The 27,257-nt window shown below is 39.4% G+C and overlaps 1 protein-coding gene across 6 annotated transcripts in view; it reads right to left on the bottom strand.

Moving 5' to 3' along the window:
- Window positions 1-4,018: 4,018 nt before the first annotated feature.
- Window positions 4,019-27,257, bottom strand: part of LOC120557980 (inositol 1,4,5-trisphosphate receptor type 1) — an 83,852-nt gene continuing 60,613 nt past the window's right edge. For 4 of the 6 annotated variants that reach the window (XM_039798741.1, XM_039798743.1, XM_039798739.1 and 1 more), the window contains 18 exons: window positions 26,060-26,243; window positions 25,670-25,923; window positions 24,287-24,487; window positions 24,081-24,191; window positions 23,621-23,716; window positions 23,368-23,511; window positions 23,062-23,169; window positions 22,702-22,894; window positions 20,270-20,392; window positions 15,988-16,163; window positions 13,461-13,625; window positions 12,575-12,764; window positions 12,376-12,468; window positions 9,173-9,312; window positions 8,121-8,286; window positions 5,641-5,801; window positions 4,883-5,044; window positions 4,019-4,230 (listed from right to left, as the gene is read on the bottom strand). In XM_039798741.1, the coding sequence (XP_039654675.1) occupies window positions 4,144-4,230; window positions 4,883-5,044; window positions 5,641-5,801; window positions 8,121-8,286; window positions 9,173-9,312; window positions 12,376-12,468; window positions 12,575-12,764; window positions 13,461-13,625; window positions 15,988-16,163; window positions 20,270-20,392; window positions 22,702-22,894; window positions 23,062-23,169; window positions 23,368-23,511; window positions 23,621-23,716; window positions 24,081-24,191; window positions 24,287-24,487; window positions 25,670-25,923; window positions 26,060-26,243 (2,754 nt within the window). In that variant the 3' untranslated portion in view covers window positions 4,019-4,143. The remainder of the gene's footprint in view (window positions 4,231-4,882; window positions 5,045-5,640; window positions 5,802-8,120; window positions 8,287-9,172; window positions 9,313-12,375; window positions 12,469-12,574; window positions 12,765-13,460; window positions 13,626-15,987; window positions 16,164-20,269; window positions 20,393-22,701; window positions 22,895-23,061; window positions 23,170-23,367; window positions 23,512-23,620; window positions 23,717-24,080; window positions 24,192-24,286; window positions 24,488-25,669; window positions 25,924-26,059; window positions 26,244-27,257) is intronic. The other 2 variants (XM_039798740.1, XM_039798744.1) reach the window with 1 other exon arrangement.

Below are 27,257 nucleotides of genomic sequence, written 5' to 3'. Positions count from 1 at the left end.
AGCAGTAATGCTACAAAATGTCATCAAGTTAAATTAAGTCTTTCTATTTTTTTTAACCGAGTGCTTATCAGTGTTAATGATGCATCGATGTTTTTATATATATATATATATATATATATATATATATATATATATATATATATATATAGTTTTATACTCAACATTTCATTAATTATGAAGGAACAATAGCTGATCCACGTGCACCTGTGCGTGGATGAGTGTGTTGGAGTGAGTGAGTGTTTGTTGTCATGAGGCAGTGTCGGCTGTCACGTTGATCTCCTCATGGCCCAGGGCCTGCAGGCCACATCCAAGCATCCAGCACACGGCGTCCGCACCTGTCAGCAGCAGGCTGTAAGTACAGACAGATCCCTCTTGTTTACACCATTTTTAAAATAATGACTTTCATGAAGTCATTTGCTCTTGCAGTTGAAAAGGCAGAGGCGTATAAAGACAGGGTTGTTGACATTTACAACATGGTCATGATTCCTCAATGTCCCTTTACCAGAAAATGTCTCTAATAACCCAAAAGTAATGTTCAAGCTAAAATAAGAGCTTAACAGCCTTTAAACTCGCCACTGAGTACCACATATTCATTAACATAATTTTTCTCTACAAGAATAGGATATTTTGATGTAAGAATACAATAGGGTTTGATTATTGTATTCTTGCGGATGCTTGTCCCCAGTAGTTTTATTGTCTTTAGCTCCAGCACCTCAGCCAAGCCCGAGCAGCTTTTTTCTTTTTAATAATCCCATTAAAATCCATAATTTGTTTTTCTGCTAGTTAAAATCAGTGATGATCAATGTCCTCCTATTGAAGCTAGAATGATGGCTGTTTGTGAAGCTGTAAACAAATATCTATCGTAGGAATTATGATGTGATTGGAGAAAAGCTGCAACATTTTCTCCTCCCTCAAGTTTTGTTTTCTTCCATTTGGCCACATGTCTCTCAGGATTTTGGCCTGGAAATCACATTAAGCTAAATCCCTGCAGTAACTGAATCCTATGAACTCCTGCTTATGGTCTTTTTGGGACAATTGGTTGTTTTTTTCAAGATAGGAACACAAAATCTTGTCTCTCAAGCCAGATGAGACTCAGGAGGCTATACAAACCTCCCTGACACAGGAAAGCTTGGCAGCATATATTTATTTTTAATAAACAGTATGTATTTCTAATCACAATTACATTTGACATACAATTTAGATCCTGTCACAGTTGTTTTTACAACCTCCAAACTTTGGCTTTCATGATATAACATCATAGGAGACTGAGGAGCAAATAAACAGATCCTATTATTATTTTTCCAATCTATCATACAAAGTGTAATGCAGAATGGAATCGGTGCATGGTACAGTTGTCTCTCTGTTCAGCCAGGCTGCTATGGCTGCTCAAAGATTGTGGCTCAAACGCTTGAGTCAAGTTTTCAAACTGCATATACTAAAATAATATTGTCTCTTGCTGATACTATTGACCAGACCCCTCTCCCATTTTATTTGAAGAATATGAGCTTTTGCCATCACACAGATGAGTTCCACAATTGTGATTGCACAGGTTTAGGAATTCTTTTGCTCCTCAGTCTTTCAAACTAATAAATCAAAGTTTGGGTTCTAAGTAGCCTTCAGTGTACCTGGGTCGACTGTAAAAGGGAGCAATTATATTGCTTGCACTGCATCCACTTTTCGTAATGTCTTATGTTATATTTAATGTTTGTAGTATGGTTTAGTTGTTTGGTTAAATGTCGTGTTTTGTATTTATGTGAACCGGTTGAATGAGGCTCTCACTTGTTGCTGGGAAAGAACTTCTTAAACTATTCGTAGAAACAGTGTACGTCTTGGAACGTACACTGCTTCTACGAATAGTTTAAGAAAAGTAGTTTCTTTCCCAGCAACAAGTGAGGGTCTTCATTCAACTGGTTCAAGCAGAGTCTGTTAGAAAATTCCTTGAGTGTAGTGAATTACATAGAAATGGGGTGGACCACAGTAATTACAAAATGACTATAACACACATCACAGTGATGCAGTTGTAATTAAATAACAATGATGGAAAGCCCCTTGAAGACAGTCTAGGCAAATGTAACACAATTTAAGACTGAATTTGATTAAAACAAAAATCCTGATAATGGGACCTTTGTTTTAGTTCACGTGTATCTTGTAACATTCTTGGAGAATATTGTGGAAAACACCTTTTGCCCTTAATTGTTTTCAGCATAAAGCCCCAAAAGTATTTATTCTGTTTGACAAAACGTTTTTCATAAAGTTGAGATGTATGCTGATAAAATGTATAATTGGACACAAGCTGCTAAAAATATTGTATTTACAGTACGGTACTTATGTGATAAATAAGCCCACTGACAAATGGCAAGATGTTTGAATGGTAATGTTGTCAAAAGTGTTAAAATAGGCTATTCAAAAAACCAACATTTTAAGTAAAATTCTCTTCCGTTGCAAAGTGTATGCTTAATAAAAACTATATTTATAATATAGTGTCAGTCTTCAGAAAAAAAGGCAGTTTTACAATTTAAAAATTCTATATATGGTCCATCTGTGCTGTGATAAAATCCAAAAAGGTCAAATTAAAAGTAAAAATGTGCAAGCCTTGTTTTGCTCAACATGCTAACATATTTCCTCATAATAAGATAAGCGCACTTCCTCATTTGTAGAGGACCACATGAAAGATTTCAGAGTTCATCTGCTGACAATTCCCAAATTTACTTCTGTGAGGCTCTTCATTCATCAGACTGCAGCACTTTTTCAAAATTATACCACTCAAGTTGTCAACCAATAATCAGTTAGACAGATAATAAAATGCCAACACCCTCATTAACTTTAGTCTCACATTTCTGGTCATGCCTCCACTTCCACACTGATGCGGATAACGTTTAACACTCACCCACAGTTTATTTGACACACTTGTTTATTTAAATAGACTCCAAGAATGGAATGTACAATTCAGACACAAACCATATATTAGTATAAAAGTTTAGTTTGGTCAAGCAGCACTCCAAATGACATCTATTAATCTTCTTTTTCCCCCCTCACATACCCTCAAACACTCATTATCTAGTGGGTCTTTTACAAAGTGATGTAACATTCATTTGTGTGCTACAGAAAATATCAGTGCTTAAGGACTAAATGAATGAAAGAGTGATTACATAATTTAGTGCAGAGAAGAATACATCTAATTTAACTAACATTCTATCATTTCTCCCCAAATCCTATAAGTCTAGTTTTACAGTGTGCTTCCAATGTGACTACATAGCACTATTATTGAGCACAACATGGAACCAGCTTCAGAGCGAAGCAGTGATGTGGTTCGCTCCTTCTCCATAGTAGGTCCATACGGTTTGTTATCCAAAATAATAGTTATACAGAAGGTACTAACAGGTCAGTATTATTTCTCTTTATCACTAATGTCCCCTCAAAAGCCTTTTTTAATCTAAAGTGACCTGGAACAAGTAGAACCTTCATCTGAGATTGCAAAAAAAATGTGAAAGTGATAATGAATGAAAAACCGAACACTGTATAGGTTTTATAACAGCATTAAGAAACTGTAAAATTATGGTGACCTCTTCAGGGTTGCTTACAGGAGTAGTTTGTCTCCATATTTTAAATATAAAACCAAATACCAGTTCCCAAAAATAGTTAATTCTTTTTCAGACATTGCATACTGTATCATTAAGCATTCCTATTGCTGTCAGACAAAAGCAAAATGGGTTCATACGAACATTCAAATCCACATGACCTGAGTTTGCCGATGCAACACTGAAGATTAAAGGCTCGATACAAGGCCACTTGAGAGGAATACCCCCTCATGAACAATGGCTGAACTTTGGCATGCTGTCAATGCGGTAAAATGCAGAAGGCATTTGGGGCAGTAAAGCTGAAGTCAGTGTTTTCATCTCCTAAACCCACAGGATTGTGATTTCACTTGAGTGCACACTCGAATAATTTACACTACACACAGACTCATAGTACCGCCACACATAGTTTACTTTTCACACTGTAGAAGTATATAGTTTTGGTGATTACAGTCAGACATCAACTTAAATACATACTGGAGACGGACATGATTTGGCATTCTCCTGTCTAACATGTTGTGCACTGACAGGAGTGCTTAGGCACTGGTGAAACTGGCCCCACGGGCCCTTAGGCAGGCTGCTGGGGATTAATGTTCATGTGAGGGGGATGACCAAGAAGACCAATTCGTTGCTTCTGCTTCCTCTGCTCCGTCATCTTCACAGGGAAACAAAAACAGTAGTTTAATGAAGACGGCAAGCTAGCAAACATGTATGAAAACAATGGAGGATTTAAGATGCACCAAGAGTAAAAATGACAAATTGTGGTTTTACGACAGAGCAAGGCTAACGGTTTCCCTCGGTTTTAAGCTTAGCTAACTGGCTGCTGTCAGTAGCCTCCTATTTACTGTGCAGAAAGAATGGTATTGATCGCTCATCTAACTGTATTAAAGTGTATTTCTCAAAGTGTCAAACTTAGTCTTTTAAGATTCAGAGGCAAAAGGTGTGTGCCTTAACAATTAAATTATATTTTTAATTTTGTTAACCTATTCAAAAGACGGCTGTCGTTACACAGTGTGACGAAGTACGGTGCATTTTTTATTTCTGCATAAAATAAAAAAATAAAAACTAATTTAGATATTTGCCTAGGTTGTCTGAGTCACTCCCTAATAATTCTTCCTATGTTATTGTTCATTAAAATGTGGTGGCCGACTAATTACAGTACTAGGGTGCAGGTTGTCAACAACTTCCCAATGGCTGGACATTTACAAAAACGTCTCAGAAAAGCTAGCTGGTTCAAATTTAGGTAAAAGAAAAATTTATCATGGGTGATATACTCGAAAATGAGGTAGGGCATGATTTACTGTCACCTGCTCCTTGAGCTCAGTCAGCTGTCCAGACAGGTTGACCACCAGCCTCATGGTCGACTCCAGCTTCTCCTGCAGGTTCCTGATTTCATTCTGTTCCCCCTCTGCATCGCTGCTGACCAGTGACATGGCGCGCATCCGTGGGAACCAGTCCAGGTTGTGCTCCTGTGGTCGAGCAAGCATATCAGCCACAACATTTTGTACATTTAGTACAAGTTAATAAAGCTAAGATATGTCACATGAAGTATTGTTTATTTTAACAGAAAGGTGCTAGTGTTTGGCAATGAGGTGCATACATCTGAACTCCAGACGATACTGGTCTACGCTCTGTTCAAACGACTCATTATCATGATTTGATCAGTTTTAGGGTTAGACCGCAACTCATGTACCATCTTGTTGACTTCCTGTTTGTCTGCACAGTCTGTGTCATTAAATGTGACCGGCATTTCTGTCAGTTGAGATTACAAAAGAGGAAAACATTACTGTACTAAGGTGTGTGAGATGGGCCTGTACAGGTTTACAAGTCTGACTCAGTAGCATAAAGTCTATTTGATCATAGATACTGTACAAAAAAATGTGACACAAAAAGGTAAATTCCCATCTTACTACTCTTTCATTCAGGTTTGCTGCACAAGACTTTAATCTACTCCAAGACAGTATGGTCTAATACTTAATGTAACCCATTTACAAAAAAAAAAAGAAAGTAGGCCTGCACTGAGATGGTGGATGTGTGCTTTAGGGTGTCTGTGCTTTTCATTTACCTTGATCATCTCAGCCACGTAGCTCTCAGGGCCTGTGTATTCAGTGGAGTCTTTAACTTTTACCAGCACAATAAAGAATAGGTAGTGCCACATGTTGTGCTCCTCTTTGATGTGGCCCTCAAAAGTCACCGTCTTGTTGTCAAACTTGTCCCGCTCCAGGCCTGGAATGTGATGAGAAAATAATAAGTTGGGTAAAAATATGCAGTCAGTAAGTCCCATTGGTGTAAAGGTCGGGTGAAAAAATAACATAAATTAACCAATACAAAAAATCATACATAAAACATAAGATTGTGCATAACATCCACAATAATGACTCTTTAAGAAAAACAACGTCCAACATAAAAAAACATGGCAAAATGGCGTAAGAAAGACAAGCAGACAAGACATTTATAAGAAATAGCAAAATACAGAACAACATAAACAACTATGAAGCAGTATTTATAGATGAGTGGAACTATTGTTATGTCCTTTAAAGAGATGAAACATTATTTGTTTTGCAGTGCATTGCAGGCAGTATTGAAAAGAGAAGAACACCAGGGACGTATTTGATTTTTAGGTGGATTTGACAAACAAAATATATGCTAAATATGGTCTATCTACTATGGTTATCTGCTGTAGTTCAGAAATTTAAGAGCATATTTTGCTTTATACCTTCAAAGTGAACACAAATGAAATAGTGGATTAGAGCAACACCAGAGTCTTACAACACATGAATGCAAATTTCAGTTTTTGTTACAACACAGATTTGACTGAGTCTTCTGAAGAAGAGCAGAACAGAAGTAAAACTCACTGGCTGTTTTTGTCCCTAAAAGTTCTTAAAATACATATATTTTGATTGTATATAAATGGTAAAGGGAGCTTCCATCTGTGCAGTAATGATACTGGTGTAAACGAAGGATAACAGACAGGGATAAAACCTTGGGGGTCTAGATTTAAACATGCAGGGCTGTCTCTATATTGAGAGGGGAGGAAAAAAAAAAAAAAGAGGGCACCAGCACATAAAAACTTTTCTGGCATGTAGGCCAGGCCACTGTATTGGGTTTTCTTAATGTTAAGACCACTCTAGAGGGCACGTCATGTTTTATCTAGCATAGGGGCATCCAAGAGGACACTTTTGCTGTGTGTTGTTTTTTCCAACATGGGAAACCAAGGACTTGAGAGAGATATTTAGTCAGTTAACAATCAAACGTTCCTCTTTTCCATTTTTCTAAACAACATGGAGAGTGAGGTTGAGCCCGATTTCTTAAACAGAAATTATTAAAGATTAAAAAATAAATAAAAAATAAATAAAAAAATCATTGGATACAGACCCACAGGCCTAAAAACAAATACAAGATTGAGAATAAGATCAATGGCTTATAAAACCAAGCTGGAGAGCCACTTAAGCCTGCGGAGGTCGGCTCCTAATCTCTGCATCTCCTGTTCCCTTGTGGTTCATCTGGAAACCATAGAGACGGCAGCTCCCCCTGTGGCCTGGCCTTCTTTAACATGAGTGAGTCAGAGCTGATGGCTGGCTGGGTGACATGATACTGTTCTTGTTCCATATGCTTACCACTTGTCCTGCCTGCCTGACCCAACGTACGCATGCACACACATGCTCACGTCCATGTACTGCTGGGCTAACACACACGTACTGAACAGTCCCACACACACTCAGCAGCACGCACTTTTTTTTTTTTTAATACACTCACAAAAATAATGTACATATAAGGAAATGCAGATGCCGCGACACATTGGGTCAGAGTATGGGTAATCAGTGAAGTTGCACAAAACATATAGTGTGAAAATTAGTGTATGTGTGTGAGTGAGTGAGTAGGAGATGTCTGTGCATGTGAGACAAACATGAATTATGGAGGCGAGCAGAGCAGTGGCAGGAAGCACTCATGACTCAGCCTTCTTTGGAACAACAGCTAAGTAAAAAGGGGGAGGAAGAGAGGATGGGGACTGCAATAAACAACATGCACCTTAACAGACATACCAGAAACCACAAACACACCAAAAAAAATCAAACGTTCGAAGAGGGGAATTAGGGAATTCACCGAGTGACATGAGCTGGATTGTGATCCTGGCACTGGAAAATATTGGTTTGATTTCCATTATAATATCGTTAGGAAAATATTTCAGCAAAGACTGCTTAATGCTTGGCAGAGAGAGAGAGCCATGCCACATAAGATAAAAGCTCGAAGTGACACATAACCAGTAAAAATATGTATGTCCGAGGTAACGAGCAATGTTGTCAACTTAAGGGCTACAAAAATATATTTACATTAATCAATTTATTCAAGTTATTTTTCAATTAACTTAAGATTAACCTATAGTGTCAGGAAATAAAGACATATATTCAGTGCTAGTTTCCAAGCCCAAAGTATTGTCATAGAATTGCTTATTTTGTCTGAACAATATAAAACATAAATGTTTGGCAACAAACAAAGACATTAGGGAGCCTACGACTTGTCAACAGATCAGGTGAGCAGTCTCACCGCAGATAAAGCAGGTAGTCTTCAGGACTTCTTCTTTCTTTTGTTTTTCACTCCTCAGGTCAGCAAAGGTGTCGATGATAACACCAAAGATGAGGTTGAGGACAATGATGATGACCATAAAGAAGAACAGCAGGTCGTATATCACTCTGGCTGCAAACAGTGGCTCCTGTAGTAAGGAACAGGAAACAGAGTTAAATCTAAAGACGCACAACAGCAGCTTCTGTATGGGAAGTGTTCCAAGGTAGAAAATAACAGATCATAGTCATTATTAACTTTATTTTGACAACAGAGTTCAATTAAGAGATAAAGGGCAGGTCCTCGAATAAACAGATGTTGGGGATGATGTTAGGAGTTTAAAACGAAGTTAACCTTCATCATCATGGATGTTAATGGAACACAAGACCACAGGTGCAAACTGCCAGATGCTACAGTTTTAGTAACAAAGACAGCAGAAAGCCGAGCAACCTGATGCAGCCTGTTGCTGTCTATGTAGGACACAGTTTAAAAAGGTCCTAGAAAAAAAAATTAGCCAATTGAGCTACAATGGACTTCAATGCTGTGCTTTAAATACATTTTTCAGTTTCATTCACTTATTTTCCATTTTTAGTTCATCCTCTTTAAAGTAATGGTCACTAGCCTAATGCAATCACACACGCACACATATTTAGGACAAGCTTGTTCTGAAGCAACAATGTACTGAGCCACTCCGCGACCCATATATGACTGCCACCAATCTATGACCTCAGCAGCCAGCAAAGACTTGTTTAGCCCGAGTTGCATTGTGTTGTGAATGCATGAGGCAGATTTACACATCCTCTTTTGACATGATTAGTGGTTGAGCCGGAATTCATTGGAAATCTATTTTTGAAGTTTAATTCTCAGACAAGGCGGAGGCAGTACAGCTGTAAGGAAACATTGTGAAACCTCAAGTTCAGCGCACATGACCCATGCTGCAGCTGCGGGTGCTACACCCTCTCAGCCCGCATGTGTGCACGTACACACACTGAGTATCGTCATCCAGGGGCCTAATCAGAATTACTGTGTTAGTGTACCTCTTTGGAAGGCTTGCGGAGAACATCCCCGACACCACCTCCACTCCTCAAGCCATGACTCAGCACGGTGACGATACACATAAGTAGAGAGTCGCACGTCCGCTCCATGTCACCGTCCTCCTCACTGTCATTCCCCAAATCTGAGGAAGCAGAAAGAAAAGCTTTATTATAATCATTTACGAGGCTGCTAAAAGTACAATTGATATATCTTTAGCAGGTGTGTATTCGTTTACAGACCTTCAAAACACTACACAGCACCAGAGAACATCATTTAGAGCTTTATAAACTGGTATAACCGAGAAATCAGGACCACTAGGACCTATACTTTTTAGTTTATGTACCATCAAAAGCATCAAACTGTGGTCCATAATACGTATTAAACTAACTCATGTGACCCAAAGAGATTATGTAGGGACATTTACATTAATTAATACATTAATTCAAAAAGTTCAATCAAGAGTGAGTTATGATACAATGTACTGCAATTTAATACAATTATTTACACTATAAGTTGTAGAATAATTGTTCTGTATCGTCATCATCATCATCATCATATACACTAGAAAAAAGATGGAGGTAGTGTGAGTGTCACACTAGTGTCATTTTTATTCAGATATAATGATGATTGCATATAAGACATTCTATACAAAATATCCAAAGAATCTCAAGCCATACTCACGATGCATTGAGTGTATTATGGTATTTGATGTGATTATATTGTGCTTATAATATTAATACACAGTATTTACTCAATTGAATGATAACAAACAAGCCAAGAGAGCATTAGCTTGTTTTGAAATGTTTTCTCAGATTATAAATAACTATTATTAATCTGTGTTACAGTAGGATTTGATAGCCTTGTAGTGAGTTGCAGAACGTGATATCTGTTTAAACCTTGTTTACATGTTTTGGTTCACAGTATGAAGGCGGAAAGTCAAAGCAAAAGTGTTTTTGTTAACATGGAATGTGATAAGAGCTTTGGCTAAACTTGTTCTGAGTCAGACAGAAAAACAAACATCAACATTTCTGTAAGATTTATCCAAGTCGATAAAGTTTGTGGGCCATTGTGCCCTCTGACCCAGTTAAATGATGGACAACCTTGTGATTAAAGGCTGACCCGCTCTACCTCCTGAGCCACATTTGTTAAGGTCAAATGGCAGTTATGTGACAGTTGACAAAGTCACATGAATGAATGAAGTGTGAATAAGTGTGAAGCTGCGGAACGTAACGAAAGATCAGTTTTCCTTTCATTTGTGGCCTAACCTGAATAGGGGCATCAAAAAGGCCGAGCACAACCACAAGCTAAGGATTGAGGATCACTTCAAGAACAACTCTGACCCCTGATGCATGTGGCAAGGCATCCAGGCCATCACAGATTACGAGCCTACCATCTCCACCCCCCCTGTCACCGACACCTCCTTGCCTGATGAGCTGAACCACTTCTATTGCCGATAGGGACAACAAGGAAGTGGCCATCAAGGATGTGGTCTCTGCAGATCACCAACCCCTCACACTCTCCACCACCGATGTGTGTGTGGCACTGAGCAGGATTAATACACGCAAGGCTGCTAGTCCTGATGGTATCCCAGGACGTGTACTCAGGGCCTGTGCGGTGCAGCTGACTGAAGTTTGGACTGACACATTTAATCTGTCACTAGCCCAGGCAGCTGTCCCTGTGTGCTTTAAAACCACCTCCATCGTGCCGGTGCCAAAACAATCCACTGCAACAAGCCTTAATGACTTCCGTCCAGTTGCACTCAACCCCATCATTATGAAGTGCTTCGAGAGGCTGGTCCTGGCCCATCTCAAAACCTGCTTACCACCTCACTGGACCCCTTCCAATTCACCTACCATCAGAACAGAGAATGCCATCTCTACGGCACTTCACTCTGCCCTGTACCACCTTGACAATAGCAACACCTATGTGTGAATGCTGTTCATTGACTTTAGTTCAGCATTCAACACCATCATCCCCTCCAAACTGATCAGCAAACTCAGTGAACTGGGCATCAATAACTCACTCTGTAACTGGATTCTGGACTTCCTAACAAGTTAGGTTAGGTTAAATAATTACACCTCCTCAACCATCACCTTGAACACTGGCGTACCACAGGGATGTGTGCTGAGCCCTCTGCTTTACTCCCTCTTCACCTACGACTGCACACCTGTACATGACTCTAACACCATTGTCAAGTTTGCAGACGACACTACGGTGATTGGTCTCATCAGCAACAACGATGAGACGGCCTACAGGGAGGAGGTCCAGCACCTATCATTGTGGTGCACTGACAACAACCCGGCTCTCAACACCAAGAAGACCAAAGAGCTCATTGTGGACTTCAGGAAGTCTAAAGCTAGCACACACATCCCCATTCTCATCAACAGGGCTGAGGTGGAGCGTGTCACCATCTTCAAGTTTCTGGGTGTCCACATGTCTGAGGACCTCTCTTGGACCCTCAACACCTCTACCCTGATCAAGAAGGCTCACCAGCGTCTCTTCTTTCTGAGGAGACTAAAGAAGGTCCACCTGTCTCCTCAGATCCTGGTGAACTTCTACCGCTGCACCATCGAGAGCATCCTCACCAACTTACTACTATTATAATGTCACTGCTACTACATTGCACATATCTGTACATGTTGTTCATACACTGTTCATATTACATAGCCATATTTATTCTGCTCTTATAACACTGCAATATACTTCCTGTCCTGCCTATGCACCACCTGTCTATACTTTGTATATCACAATGCACTTTTCTGCTTATTTTGCACTTCTGGTTAGACGCAAATTGCATTTCGTTGTCTTTCTACTTGTACTCTGCACAATAACAATAAAGTTTAATCTAATCTAAAAAAAAAAAAAGGCCAAAGGTATATTAAGTAGGCCCCTTAATAGATGATTGCCAGTTTTCCACTTATCTTTTTTTGTCTTCCACTTTGTCTCCCAATTTTCAAATATGTTGGCCAGTATACTTTGACCCCAGGCATTTTTTTAACCTTGCAACCAAATGTAACCACAATATCAACTGAGCTTATTGTTACTACGTTTTGATAAGTTTAATTAATGTCGTGAAATCCTCACAAGAACACAGAACATTCAAATATTATTTATAGACGGATTGTTTTAATAAATTAAATATTTAGCTAAAGACATATTTCCCAAGCTAAACCCATGTAAAACCCAGTATTGCAGTATACATTACCTTCCGGCCGGGCTTCTGTGGTGCAGTTCTCATCAGTCCCTCCCTGACACATTCCTGATGACAGAAACTCACTGGCCAGACTGGCTCCATTTTCTAGAAAGTAGGAAGGGATAGTGCAGAAGTTTTCTGGTCTTTTAAAATGAACACATACAATCTGGCTTTTTGTAAAAATGATAAAATGACAATAATCTGTCCTCACTTAGAGTCGTGTTGGGGATACGATCCACCTCCAGGATGAAGTCGTCTTTGAAGAAAATGTAGCCAACGATGGAGAACAGGTAGACCAAGATGAGAGCCAGGACAGCAGTGAGCACGATGGAGCGTCCATTACGAGTCACACTCTTGATTACATTCAGCAAGGTCTCTTCTCTGTATACCAGGTCGAACAGCTAGAGGCAAAGCCCACATTACGAAACAAAAGGATAAATATATAGATTCAATAGATTCATTGTAAAGTGTCTTAACGTTTCTCAGAAGGCAAAATCTGAAATTACCAGTATGAATGACCAGTATTTGTTGCAAGGTTAATGTGAGGTTACACAAGAATGCACAAGTGGCAAGAAACAAGTGTGTCCGATTAGATTTTCATCATGTGGCTTTTATACTTTTTTCTTGTGCTGAACCCTCAGTTTTCTCTGTCTGACATGAATAACATTGGTTTTCAGCATCTTGTTTTTCAAGAAATATGGAAATATGTCATGCTGCATCTGCAGAGGAGCTGCTTGGTTCTGTGTGAATGGAAAACATCTCGAAATACTGGCATATTCATTCTGACATGTTATAAAGCAGACCTGAGGCCCAGGCATTACAGCACTTCACACCACAACAACAAGAAACAACAACAACAGAAACACCATTACAGGACCAAATAAGGAAACTTCTGGCTTGCAGGTAGGATATGTCCTTGAATGCACCATGATGGAAAGCTAAGACTACATTCAGAGAGAGAAGTCATATTTTACACATGGTTATACTCAAAACATGCTGCTCTTCACCTACCTCTTAGTATGTCTGTGTATGTGTGTTTGTAAAGGTGTTACATTCTTAGTATGTGTGTATTCACAGGGTGTGTGTGTTTCTCTCACCAGCAGACTGTAGAAAAAGACGTGGACAAACACCCCCAGGGAGCAAATGGTGAGGTAAAGGAGGTGGTAGAGGAACTCAAAATCCAACACCATGGCTTTGTAGCCTCGCGTGAAAGTTCCTCGGTTTCCCACAAAACTTATCAGGAAGATGATTTTATTGCACACCTGAAAGATAAAGTCAAACTCTCTTTAATAATTAGAATGAAGGACAATTAATCAATCATTATTTTAATATTGAACTAGAGAACCTCTTGTGAAGGGACCAGTTGTGACGCCAAATTGGGCCAGGGGGGACCACACTAATTTCCCTTCATTTTCATCTCAACTACACACCTGTAAAGTTTTGTGACTGCATCTTGCACAGTTGCAACGCTATCGCAGTGCCAAAATCTGGCCGCAGACATATAAACAACTGGCAACGTACTGAAAACCATCTCCAGGACCACATTTTGCCATGACACACTCTCTCTCTCACACACACACACACACACACACACACACACACACACACACACACACACACACACACACACACACACACACACACACACACACACACACACACACACACACACACACACACATATATGTCTGACTAAGAATGAAACTAACACTATTGGGGGCTATTTAAAAAAATTCACACAGCTGCAAAGAAATGCAATAGTTTGTTCCAAAACACAGTCAGGGAGACATTTTGACTACTGATAAGCTCAATGTAAACTAGATTTTAGTGACCAGATTACTGCAGTCCATGCACTGTGTTCTCAAAATGTTCCTGCATTCACATGATCTCTCTCCATAACCCCGTTTCTTGTGTACATGTAAACGTAGCGCTTGAAGGGATGGATGATATAGGTGGGTGCAAGACTTTATTTTTTGTGTGTGCGTGTTTGTGTTTGTGTTTAAGAACACATCTAGACAATCCCTATGGGCCGATCCAGTGACGCACTTCACACCCCATTGCATAGCCAGGCGCTGCCAAGGAGAACTGTAGGGCCAGGGGGCGACACCACAGGCAGACAGGGCACCGGCCTGCCAAGTGGGCATGAGTGAGAGTTAAAAGAAGAACTGGAACTAGTGTGGTTTAGGTTTCTCAGTATGTGAAAGTAAATTTGGTAGTGCGTGTGAATGGGAAAATAGGAATGGTATGTTTTTAGCATTTCTCTTTAAGAGTTTTAGAAACATTACCAACAAACCACACAAACACACACTTTCAAACACAGGAGAGACAAGAAACGTTTAAAGGGTCAGTTCACCCACTGTAAAGGAAACACATTTTACAGTGCTGCTCATGAGTATAGGAACCCCTGCTAAAGTTGACTAAAAAGAGGAATAAAAAGAATCATCTTTTCGCCTTAATTGAAAAAAACACCAATTTTCTTTGTGAATGAAATGAATAATGTATCGTAAATAAATAAATGTTCTTCCATAAATTACAGGGGGCATAAGACACCCCTATGTTAAATTCCCATAGAGACAGGCAGATTTCTATTTTTAAAGGCCAGTTATTTCATGGATCCAGAATACTATGCATGCTGATAAAGATCCCTTGGCCTTTGGAATTAAAATAGCCCCCCATCATCACATACCCTTCACCATACCTAGAGATTGGCATGGTTTTATTTCAGTTAGCCTAATAACTGGTTTGATTTGCATTGAGGGATGATCTTATGGAAAGTACCCCATGCCAAGTTCTAGGCATTAAGATCAATTTCCAAAAGATGATTTTTTTTATTCCTCTTTTTAGTCAACTTTAGCATGGGTTCCTATACTCTCATGAGCAGCACTGTACTTCAGTGGAACCTAGCCATGCAGATAGTTTTGACTTAATTTGTCCAGGTTTTGAGATATTCTGAGATTTCTGCCTCTAGCCCAATACAATGGAGGTAAATTAATTCCATTAGAGGTGCTCACACACTGTCAACAGTTTTCATAGGGACTAGCTCCTCTGTAGTAATACTTCCAATAAAAACTGTCCATAACTAAGTCTTTGAAGTATCCAGAGACATTGTTTCTGGAAATATTTATTGTTATTTTAATCTAATTTTTAAATGCAATTCTTGTCATTGTCAATTAATTTGTCTATTTTCACAATTAATTGTTGAGTCCATGGCATGTCAAAAAACAGTAAAAACAGGCTAATCACAATTTCTCAGAGCCCAAGGTGACATCTTGCACCAATAATCCCAAAATATTTAGTTGACAGTGATATTAAAAATAGAAAAAGCACCAAATCCTCACATGTCAGAAACGGGAACTAGCTAATGATTGTCATTTGTGTTTGAAAAATGACTGAAACAATCAATCGATTATAAAAAAAAATAGTTATAATCGATTGATTAATCGATTAATCAACTAATTGTTTCATCTTACAAAACTCCATTTCCTTCCACTGTTTTGGGGTGGAAACACACATTTCAGAATTAGATATCTCATAAGTCGGGCAATTAAAACCAAAACTAACTGCATGACTGGATACCACCACTGGTAATTTGAGTGAACTGACTCTTTAAGGAAGACTACTCACATTGAAAGCACCCAGGAGAAAGAGGGTGGGCTCCAGGCCAACAGAGAAGATGAGACGGAGGATGGTGATAATGACGAGGGCACGTATGCCCAGCGGTTGGGGCATGATGATTACGATGACCAGTGTTGCCAAAACTCCCATCCACAGCAGCGCAGACAGGTGGGGATCCAGCATACCTGCGGACCATAAATGTACATATTAATGCACACTCAAGCTATAAAGGATACCTGCTAAAAAATGCTGTATTTGAAAACCCTGTTATATAGTGAATTTGCCATATGTGGAATATTAATGTGTCATGTTGCAAAGATGACAGCACAGTTTGATGCTTAAACGAGGCCTTGCCTGGATCAATAGATCTTTAACTAGTTTCTACTAAGTTCTGCTACGGGCCTTTATTAGTGAAGCTTTGATCTCAAAGAGAGCCAGTTGCATAATATTTAAAAGTATACAACATACTTTTTTTTGTATGTGTGCTATAAGCTTTGGTAAGAGCCTACCTGATGCTACACTTGATCCCAGGGTAAATCCAGGATTAGTGTCCTAGTCAGGGGTTTAATGTGGCAATTTATCAGTCAGGCTAAACCTTGCACCAGGATTGATCACCCTGAAAACAAAGCCACACCCAAGCTGCTGCCTCTGTTACTGATCCCCTTTTCTTAAAACACAGAGCTAACATGTGTGCAAGTGTGTATGTTTGTCAATGGTCACATATCAACCTCACAGAACATGGAAAAGGAAAAATAGATGAATGTGTTGATGTTATAAAGGTAAAAAAGATCAAGGGAAAAAAAGAAAAATGGGGCAAAACCGCAAGTATTTGAGAGAGAGAGAGAGAGAGAGAGAGAGAGAGAGAGAGAGAGAGAGAGAGAGAGAGAGAGAGAGAGAGTTATTTGTATTGGATGAGAAAGCAGAAGGGGAGTACTGCGGGTAAGGGAGCCCTCCTTTACTTTTCTCCCACCTTGCCTACTGTATCTCTCTCTCTCTCCTTCTCTTCCTCTCCCTCCCAATCCCTGTGGAGATCACATGACAGGTGCCACTTACATAACAGCCACCTCTAAAAATACCTCAGCTGAAAGATTCATGAGGAACGACCAGGGAGCAGCACACAGATCCAGTGATGTGGCAGACTGAAACGTGACCTCACAAACTCTGTAGCTACCTTGCACTTGGGTTTAATGTGCAGGCGGATGATTTTGCGCAAACATCTGTAAAATCAAGAGTTGAGTAGGCTGCAAGCATGCACTGTCTATGTATGCGCATGTGTTGAGTTGAGTGTGTGGTGCTAACAAAAGTAATTTGTTAAAAAGCAGCAGTCATGCATGCAGGCAGATACCACTGACCTAGATCTCCTGTTCTTATAAACCTCATTCTAAAGCCCCAAGCAAAGGAGAGTAGAATGGGAGAGCAAGCACAGTGTGTGTGTGTGTGTGTGTGTGTGTGTGTGTGTGTGTGTGTGTGAGAGTGAGAGTGAGAGTGAGAGAGAGAGAGAGAGAGAGAGAGAGAGAGAGAGAGAGAGAGAGAGAGAGAGAGAGAAGGCAGGGGCCCAGAGCTATAAAAGAGCCTGTTAAAGCTGGCCAAAGGTATGCTGGAGTCTCACGTGATGATGTCCTGCACACAGAAAGAGTTCCAGTGCAGAGAAATACAGTCAGACGTTATTCATGTTTTGCACTCCGATTTGTATTACAATAACTATGGACAGCATGGAATTTTAGTTCTGTCACAAAGTTAAAACTATAATTGCATGGCGTATTGACCTGTTGTTTTTGATTTTAATTGTTCTGCTCTGTTAGCACATTTTTTGTAATTCACTACAAAATTAATATAACCCAGCATTTTTTGTAACCTAGCATAATTCACAATTCCACCAGATAATTTTGGCAAGTTGTAAAACAACTGTAAAAAGATGTATGCAAACTTGTTCATGAGTTTATTTTGAAATCTTGATTATTATTTGAGGGTGTAAAATAACTCATGAGATGTACAGTACAGACCAAAAGTTTGGACACACTTTCTCATTCAAATGCGTTTCCTTTTTATTTTCATGACTATTTACATTGTAGATTCTCACTGAAGGCATCAAAACTATGAATGAACACATATGGAATTATGTACTTAACAAAAAAGTGTGAAATAACTGAAAACATGTCTTATATTTTAGATTCTTCAAAGTAGCCACCCTTCGCTTTTTTATTAATAAGGGAAAAAATTCCACTAATTAACCCTGACAAAGCACACCTGTGAAGTGAGAACCATCTCAGGTGACTACCTCATGAAGCTCATTGAGAGAACACCAAGGGTTTGCAGAGTTATCAAAAAAAGCAAAGGGTGGCTACTTTGAAGAACCTAAAATATAAGTTTTCAGTTATTTCACACTTTTCTGTTAAGTACATAATTCCATATGTGTTCATTCATAGTTGTGATGCCTTCAGTGAGAATCTACAATGTAAATAGTCATGAAAATAAAGAAAACACACTGAATGAGAAGGTGTGTCCAAACTTTTGGCTTGTACTGTACGGAGATATTGGATGTCGAAGATTTATTATTTGAGGTCTTTCATTTGCATTCTTATTCTCATATTCTTTGTCAATCTCTGAATATCAGTTAATAAATAGGTAATTAAAATTTGCTAACTTTTTGATAAAAAAAAACACAACATTCATATGAACCCAGTTAGCATGGAAGATATTTAGAAGGAAAACTGAACCCACTGACAGAATAGACAAATATCACAGAGGAGGATTTGGGTGTTTGAAGTACAAAACATGATTAAGACTTTTTTTTTTTGATTACCTGATACGTTTGTGTATGAGTTTGTCCTAAACTTTGTTTATGACACAGGTCGCTCTTGTGTTTATTGTAGTTTGTTATGCGTTTGTGTCCATTTGGCCAGTTTAACAATTTTCTATGGGCCTAGTTAAATCTCCTGAGGCAATAATCAGGATCCATCTGCATCTTGTCAACAGCCTGGACAGGGAGACGTTTTCTATGTTTTTTGTTGGCTGTATGATTCAATACTAAATTATTATCCCAGAGTTGCGACATCTCTCTCTATATTTACACTCCCAGCACTATAAACAGATTAACCGAAACAAATACTACTTATCAAAACAACATGTATGTGTGCACATTTCAGCTATGCGTTTGCACTTACAGTCAACAAGGTTTATCTCGTGCTACATTCTACACAGGCCCAGCGTATCCAATGTCAATCACAAACTCTTCAACCACATATTATTATTGTTTCCACTATAATTCCTGAGCTGTATGAGTATTGTTTCATTCCATATCTAGTTTGTTCATTCAAACTGAAGTCAAAAGCCATGTCATCAGTTCCTTCTAAACCTATTCTCTTTTTTTTTCTTCTTTTTAATTCTTTTTGTGAGGGCTTTTCCCTTTATTTGATAGTGACAGTGACAAGAAAGGGGGGAGGGAGATGGGGGATGACACGCAGCAAAGGGCCGCAGGTCAGATTTGAACCCTCAGCCTACACGGGGCGCACGTTCTTACTGAGTGAGCTAGAGGCCGCGCCCTAAACCTATTCTCTTAAAGGTAATTTTCAGTCATTTGTTTCTGTAGGACTTCCATGTTTTATTGCTGTCATGAGATATAATTTTCAAGCAGGTTTTTTAGAGCTGTAGTGAATCCACTATTTCAGCCAGTTTAACAATTTTCTATGGGCCTAGTTAAATAATGCTTTTAACACTTATGTCAGTAGTTGGGTGCTGGAAGCCTAAGGGTTAAAGACACATACCATATAACCACAAAGTCTCCGGTTTGACCTTCGTCGCACGTCATACCTATCTCACCCTCCCTCACTGTTTCCTGTCGGTTTCTATTTCTGTCAACCTGTTCAATTAAGGGCAAAAATACCACCAAAGAAGGCATTAGTATTATTATTACTATTACATCAGCGTGATGTAAATGTAAAAGAAAACGTTGAAACTTGTTGAGCGCATAACCTTTGTTTGACACTGGTTTCAAAAACGGTGCAATACATTCAAATAAGCCTCTCGAATGCTACATCAATGCAAAAGTAACATGCATGAAAAAATTTACTGTAGAAACGATAAATGTTTCATATGCATGAAAGAAGACCAGGACTACGCAGATATCTACATGAAAAGCGTACAAATTATTTTAACGTAAGTGAGATAAGTTAAGATATACTTTATTGTCCCCGAAGGGAAATTTGATCATACAGCAATATTAGAAACAGGATGTAAGCAGTATCAGGGTTCACTTTTGAAAAGCTAGTTCTCACACTCATATGCAACTGACCTGCATGCACCCCCTCCAGGGGGTAAAAGAAGCAGACTAGCAGGTTCATGAGCACAGCCAGGTTGAAGGAAACGTTACTCCACACGGACATGTTTCTGGAGCACCAGTACAGCACTGGTTGGGCTGAAGAGGACACACAGTGACACATTAGACATATTTTTCAAATGTGATCACATACAATATGATTTAGGTAGATTGTGTCTATAAAATGAAGACAAATTGTGGAAATTGTTTGTAAATTCAAAGATCCCAAACTCATTAGAATGCTTTTTTTGTCTGACCATCAGTCCCAAAGTCAAAGATGTTCCACTCAAATGATACTCAGAGAAGCAGCACATCCTCACATTTAAGAAGCTAAGACCAATATTTGATAACTAATGATGAAAAAGTAATACAACCATAAACCTATGATCAGAACATTTTCAAAATTTCCATTGAATAACTGTTTAATCGACTAATTGTTTCAGCACTAAATTCATTATCACATAAAACCAACGTGTGAACAAGCTGTAGTGTGAATTTGAGCAAAACTGGATTAAATCTCCCTTGCTATAAAGCAAATAACAAAAATTACAGATTACCATAGAAAAAAAAACATTATGTATGTTGAAATGTTGACACTGAAAATAAAGTTTCAAAAGGTCAAACTGAAGAAAAATAAAAAATGACACTATGACCTTTGACACAATCTGGCTTTTAATAGATTATGTTGCGCTGTGTGGAAAAGAGAAACCAATGCAGGGACTTTTCTCTGTCCATCCCCTTTTCTGAGTGAGAGACATAATATGGCTTTGTGTGGGTATGCTGTCTCGTATGTGGATTAGAGTGTGGGTGCGGGTCTGTTGTGTGTGTGTATGTTTGTGAGCATGAGCAAGCACACTCTCAGTTGTGATTCATAAGGTTACTGTACAAATGTTTCAGGGCTCAAAGAATGTGGAAAGCCCCGGTCTGCTTTTAGAGAGTGGAAACATGCATACACATAACACGAACACACACAGGATGACATTGTTAGCCCTGCTGTCGAGTTGAGGATACACATCCATCCATCCATCCATCCATTTTCCATACCCACTTATCCTGTTCAGGCTTGCAGGGATTGAGGTCTATCCCAGCATGCATTGGGCAACTGGCGGGCTACACCCCGGACATGTCCCCAGTGTGTCACTGGGACACATAGTCACACAACCACATTCTGAGTTTCTGATTCGCCTAACCTGCATTTCTTGCATTTTTTTTCTTAAGTTTCTCAGAACAACAATCTCCTCCTCTCTGAAATGGGATGACAACTCAATCGGCATCATCAAAAAAGCTCACCAAAAGTTTAAAGGTTTGGGCTGTCCAGAGAGGGGATGCTGCAGTTCTACAGATCTGTGATAGAAAGTGTTCTCACCTTTACTATATGTGTGTGGTATGGAAAGTCCACAGCTCAAAAGAGGAAGCTGGACAGAATTGTTTGCTTTCTCTTGACTGTTATGCCGTGATTGGCAAATTCCTAACAACTACAAACGTAAGTAGTATGGCAATAAAGTATTGAATGGATGTAGAAGGAAGCACGTACACAGGTAGAACATGCAAATTCACACAGAAAGGCCCGGCTGGCTGACAAATCATAAAGCCACCATTCCTCTACAAACTTGGGAATATTCATCACATGAATTATGAATTTTTTGGGGGAAAAAGTCAGGGAAGTTGTGCACACTTTCATCTGATAATCAGACGGCTCTTGAAAATAAACAGTCACATTTATGAAGACAATAAAGCAGTCATGATAAACCAACAAGCTCACTAAATTATAACACCCTTGCTTCTTGCTGCTGCACCAGCTGTGTGCACTGCACAGACTTCTCCCACCAACCCTGTCATCTCCTATTAAAATAACTGTCAATGGCATCTCTTGTCTGAAGCATTATTTGCAGTGTTGAAATAATTAGACAATTGATCCATGAGTCGATTAACAGAAAATGAATCAGCAACAGTTTCAACAATGGATCAATTGTTTGAATAACTTATCAATCAAAAATGCATTTGCCTCCACATTTTCAAAGAATGAGAATTTTTAAAGTTTTAGTTGGTCAAACTAAACAAGCAATCTAAAGACGTCACACTGGGTTTTGTGATGGGTATCCTATCCCTATTTTCTGATTACTGAATGATTAATCTGTTATTAACACTAATTAACAATGAATATAGTTAATTTAATCAAGTGTATCCCATATGTCAGTGGAGAGCATTGGAGCGTTATTGCACTTCTCACTGGATCCTGTGCTTCAATCAATTGCAGAGCACTTACAGAAGAAGAGTTTATTCAGCCAAATTCAAGTGAATGATGAAATAATCTTTTTTTTTTTTTTTTTTATTAACAAAAGTGGTCCTGTATAATCTGACATAACTGAGCACTACATGCACCACACATGCTACATCTTGACTCCCACCTCTGAGTTTCTTCTGCCAGTTCATCTCATTGAAGAGGTCCTCTGCTCGCAGGAAGAAGTCGTTGATCTTGCTGCCCTGCTCGTCTCTCTCTGTGGTGTAGTAGACTCGCAGCTTTGACTCGGAGGTCAGGAACTCACAGATGTTGGGCACGGGGAACACTATCTCCTCCATGGTGCGGTCCTGGCGCACAATCTGAACAGAGAGACACACAGTCACCTTGGCCTCTGTAGGTCCACATTATTGTATATTTGCAAAGAAGCTGTCAAAAAATATACATTTACAGTAGTTTTCTAGATGATTGTTTTGTGAAATTCTACTACAGAGGGTTTCAGCTAGTGACAAGAGTTGCGAGTTATGACCTCTATCTGAGCAGTGTGTTTGGCGTAGAACTCCAAGGCCTCATCTCCCTCTCCATTGGCCCCTCCTGGCTTTAACATCATGGACAGCTCCTTATTATGACGCGCCAGCTGTACAGAGGACACACAGCCAAGGAGTGAGCTTGTCACAAAAAAAACGACACATGGAAAACGTGTGTGTCTCATCACATTCCTGCATGAATGGAGAGCTTAATTCTTTTCTTTTTAATAATTGTAAAATATTATGTGTCATAATATGCCTTAAAACATGGAATTCTAAAAGACATGTTGCAGAGATGAACAGTAGACCTGGTGAGCTAAAATGTAGATGTTGTGTCCAACATTTCGGGGGGAAGCGGCATCGTGTTCCTCCTCTTCCCCGTTGTCCTCCTCCTCCCTTGTGTCCTCAAACTCTACCTCTCCCTGCAGGTAGGCCTTCTTTATCACCTCCACCTGCACACACACATTCACAACTCTGTGCTCTGTGATACTGAACAGCAAACAGCAGCTGTTGTATTTGAGATGTAAAAAGCAGCTGTGATGCACAAAATCATTTCCTCACCAGCTCTTTGGGCCTCATATTGTACAGGATCCTCTCTGCGTTCTCACTGTCATGGCGGCTCTCCATGATGGCGAGCAACAGCTTGGATGCATTGTTCTGATAGTAAAAAAAAAAAAAGAGAGAGAAAGCAGGCAGGAGAGCTCCAAGATAAGAACTTAAGCTCTGTCAGGTTCTACATCCAAGGAAAACAGACAGAAACCCTGGTGCTCTAGGAAAATGCATTCTGCAGCTATTTGTCTTGGCAGGCAAGCACAAAAGCTAGTTCAGCTCAGACGAATGAATGCCCAGCTCTTATACTAGAAACCTGTTAGTGATATTCCATCCTGCTGTGAAAGGAAACTTCTGGACATTTTTCCCCCCTAATTTTTGTCCCAAGACCCAAACTTACTCCATTCCCCCCGTTTCAAACAAAGGTGTAGATCCTTCCTCCACTTCACAAACTCCAACCCCGCCAACTCACCTTGAGCTCCAACACCAGGTCCATCCGCTTTTTCCCAAGTGGGTTGATGTCATTAAGGATCAGGGCGATTATGATATCAATTCCATTGGACTCGTGTGTGGCAATGCAATTCTGGAGGAAATAAAAAAACATTTATGAAAATGACAAATCGGGCCCTCGGACAGCCCCAGACCTCAGATCAGATCTGTCGTAGTCTCTTTATGTACCTGGTTTTCATGACAGGGGCCTTGGCAGTACTCTGTGAGACTCTCCAGAGTTTGGTTGATGAGGGCAACGTTCTTCTCATTGATGTACAACCCCAGTAGACCGAGACCCCCTGTGGTGCTTCCGCAGATACAGTCCAAGAACTGCAGAGTCTCACACACAAGGTTGTAGTTGTTCTTATTGTTTTGACAGCGGAGGAAGTTCTGAGGAGATAAAAGTGGTTGGGTTTGTGTGACTGGGATAAGTCTGTATGGACTGAACTGAATACAAAACAATCAAAAACTGTTTAAAACCAACTGGAAAAAACAAAACAGTAAAAGGTTTAGCTAAGAATTAAAATCATGCTATTGAAAACCCACTCTTCTGTAAGTCAGAGCTCAGTGGAAGTTTTAAGGAGACCAAAGATGGAGCCAGTTAGCACCCATATTTCTGTTTTAGCCCTCGTCTGTACTGTTGAGCTCGACTGTCCCATCAGAAGCATGCCACTGTGTCAGCAGTCAGTCACTGCCCACAAAATGTATCCTTTGCAGGCTGGTGTGCTGTAAATCTTTCCAATAAGGTTTGTGCACTGACAGGAACAAAACGTTTTACATTCTGAACAAAGCAACGGTGCTAAAAAAAGTCAGAGATAACGAGACCCACAGTATAAAACAATTTCTGCAAAATACAAACGAGGTCAACTTGCTCTCTCTTTATAAAAACGTTTGTGTGAAGTACTTCTTTCAAAGAAAGCCTGAATAGAAGTAAATAAGGAATGCTATTACATTACATTACATTACATACACATTTACTGCCATCAAATTAGCTTTGCCAAGAGAGAGCCGAGCTGAGGCGGTACATACTGAATGATACAAGAAGAAATAATATTTTAAGACATTGCAAGACACAAATTGCACAATTACTTTAATAATCAAGTGAGAAATCTGCAGGCATCACTTTTAGGTTTGCAAAATGCTCTAAACCTAATGAAGTTCTCCAGCTGCCTTCTTTCTGGAATTGACAGTAAGACTAAGAAGTAACTGAAAGCCACCATTTCCAGGCTCAGTGAAAGAGAGAGGCACATTCAAAAGAGGAGGCTCATTGAACACACAAACTGAAATGAAGTAGGGAGGTTTCCTTTCATACGTCTATGAATAAAGATTTGCCAGAGAAGCCCCCTCCATAGCCTAAAGAAGTCAGGCCTGACAATGACAATGATGATTAAAGGATTTAGGATTGCTTATAAAACCATTCAACCTGTGTTTAAAATCTGCAGCAAAGAAGAAAAAGCATGCATGGATAAGATGGCACAACCACGGTTTGGAGTAAGGAAGGTACTGTAGCCAAGTGTGATCCACTCTAATGGATATCTGTGAAGGAAGAGTCTAAAGATCAGTCTGTCCCACCTGTAGGTCACGGTTGTGATTCTCGCAAAGCAGCTGGAGGAAGCGAAGGATAGGCTGCATGATGACGATCACAAAACTCATTTCTCCCTCGTCCTGGTTCTTGTCCCCAGTGCTGGGCTGGCCATCGGCTGAGGTGAAGTGGTCCTCAGGGTCCGCTTCACGCCGGTAGGAGTTAAAAGCCTTCTTAGTGGCAGACGAGGCCTCTAATAGCTGCTCTTTCACATCCTCTGTCATGATCACCGCTGAGTCTCTGGCTAAACAGAAACAGGCACCAAACAGGGACTAAGGATGCAGTCGAAACCCACATAAATTGTAGCTTGTCTTAGCATATTTTGTTGACATAACAACACAACCTGACATTAAGTCATACTTCAGTGTGTGACCTCTGACCTTTTTTGCGAACAGGGACGTCTTTGTCCTGGCTGTCATCATCTCTCTTCCTGTTTCCCAGGTCACTGGTATTAACTGTCACCGTGGCTTTGATTTCCAGCTGGGCCAGCTTCATACGGTCATAGAAGACCCGGAAGAACTTCTCGTATTTCTTGTCTTCTGTCAGACGGCAAAAAAACGATCTCTGGACACAAAGGAGAAGAACAGAAAAAAAGGGATTACGGATCTTATTGTCTGCTAAATGCAATTTTGAAAGTCTATTAATCATGTCAATCATTCGTCATGGAAAAACACAAGTTCATCTGGTTCCAGCTTCTCAAATATTATGATGGACAACAGGGGCGATTCTAGGATCAGACCTTTAGGGGGGCTCAAGCCCTAATGAGAATGTGACACGGATATGTATTTATTATTATAATTAGATATATATATATTTGGATATTATATACAATATATATATATGAAATAGAGGATAAATGCAAAATATTGAACATACGAAAATAATACGAGCCCTGAGGCCATTTTTACAATTCCTTGTCCGTCTGGTTTTATTTTCTAAATAAGCTTGTAAAACATCAACCCTGTTGTCTACAGTCAATTAATGTACATCATTTTTTTCAGGAAAAAAATGGGCTATTAGAATATTTGTGCTGTAGTGAGGTCACTTGAATGTAAAAAAAGGTTGTATGACATTAAAGACAAATAAATAAATAAAACGGAAAATGAATCTCACAGATATTTATTGATATCACACCCAAAACAATAAAAGCTAAGCCAATCTCCTGTCTAAATCAGTTTCCATATGTCTTGGGTGTCAAACTGTGAAGAAATAAACATTACAACTTATACAGTTGACAAAATATATAATAAAAAAAAAAAAAAGTCCAGACACTTTTGCCAATAATCCAAATAATAATATCATATTTATTGATATCACACCACACAGCAATGCTACACAAGCATTTGTGTTGTCTAAAACAGTTCTCCTATATATTTGGAGTCATCCAGTGTAAAAATAAACATAATGAACGTTATAACTCATATAAATGACAAACTATTTACATTTCTTCAAAAAAGGCCCAAAAGTATCCCAAATATTTAAACAGTGACGCCAATCTTCTCTGAAATAGACCAGAATTATCTCTCTTTTTCACTTTACTCTTTTTTCTCGCTCGGAACAGCCTGGAGTGATCTATCT

Source organism: Perca fluviatilis, chromosome 4 (assembly GCF_010015445.1).
Source record: "Perca fluviatilis chromosome 4, GENO_Pfluv_1.0, whole genome shotgun sequence".
In the NCBI taxonomy this organism is placed as follows: domain Eukaryota; kingdom Metazoa; phylum Chordata; class Actinopteri; order Perciformes; family Percidae; genus Perca; species Perca fluviatilis.
Note: the sequence above shows the minus strand (reverse complement) of the source record. Positions and strands in the feature narration are given on the sequence as shown.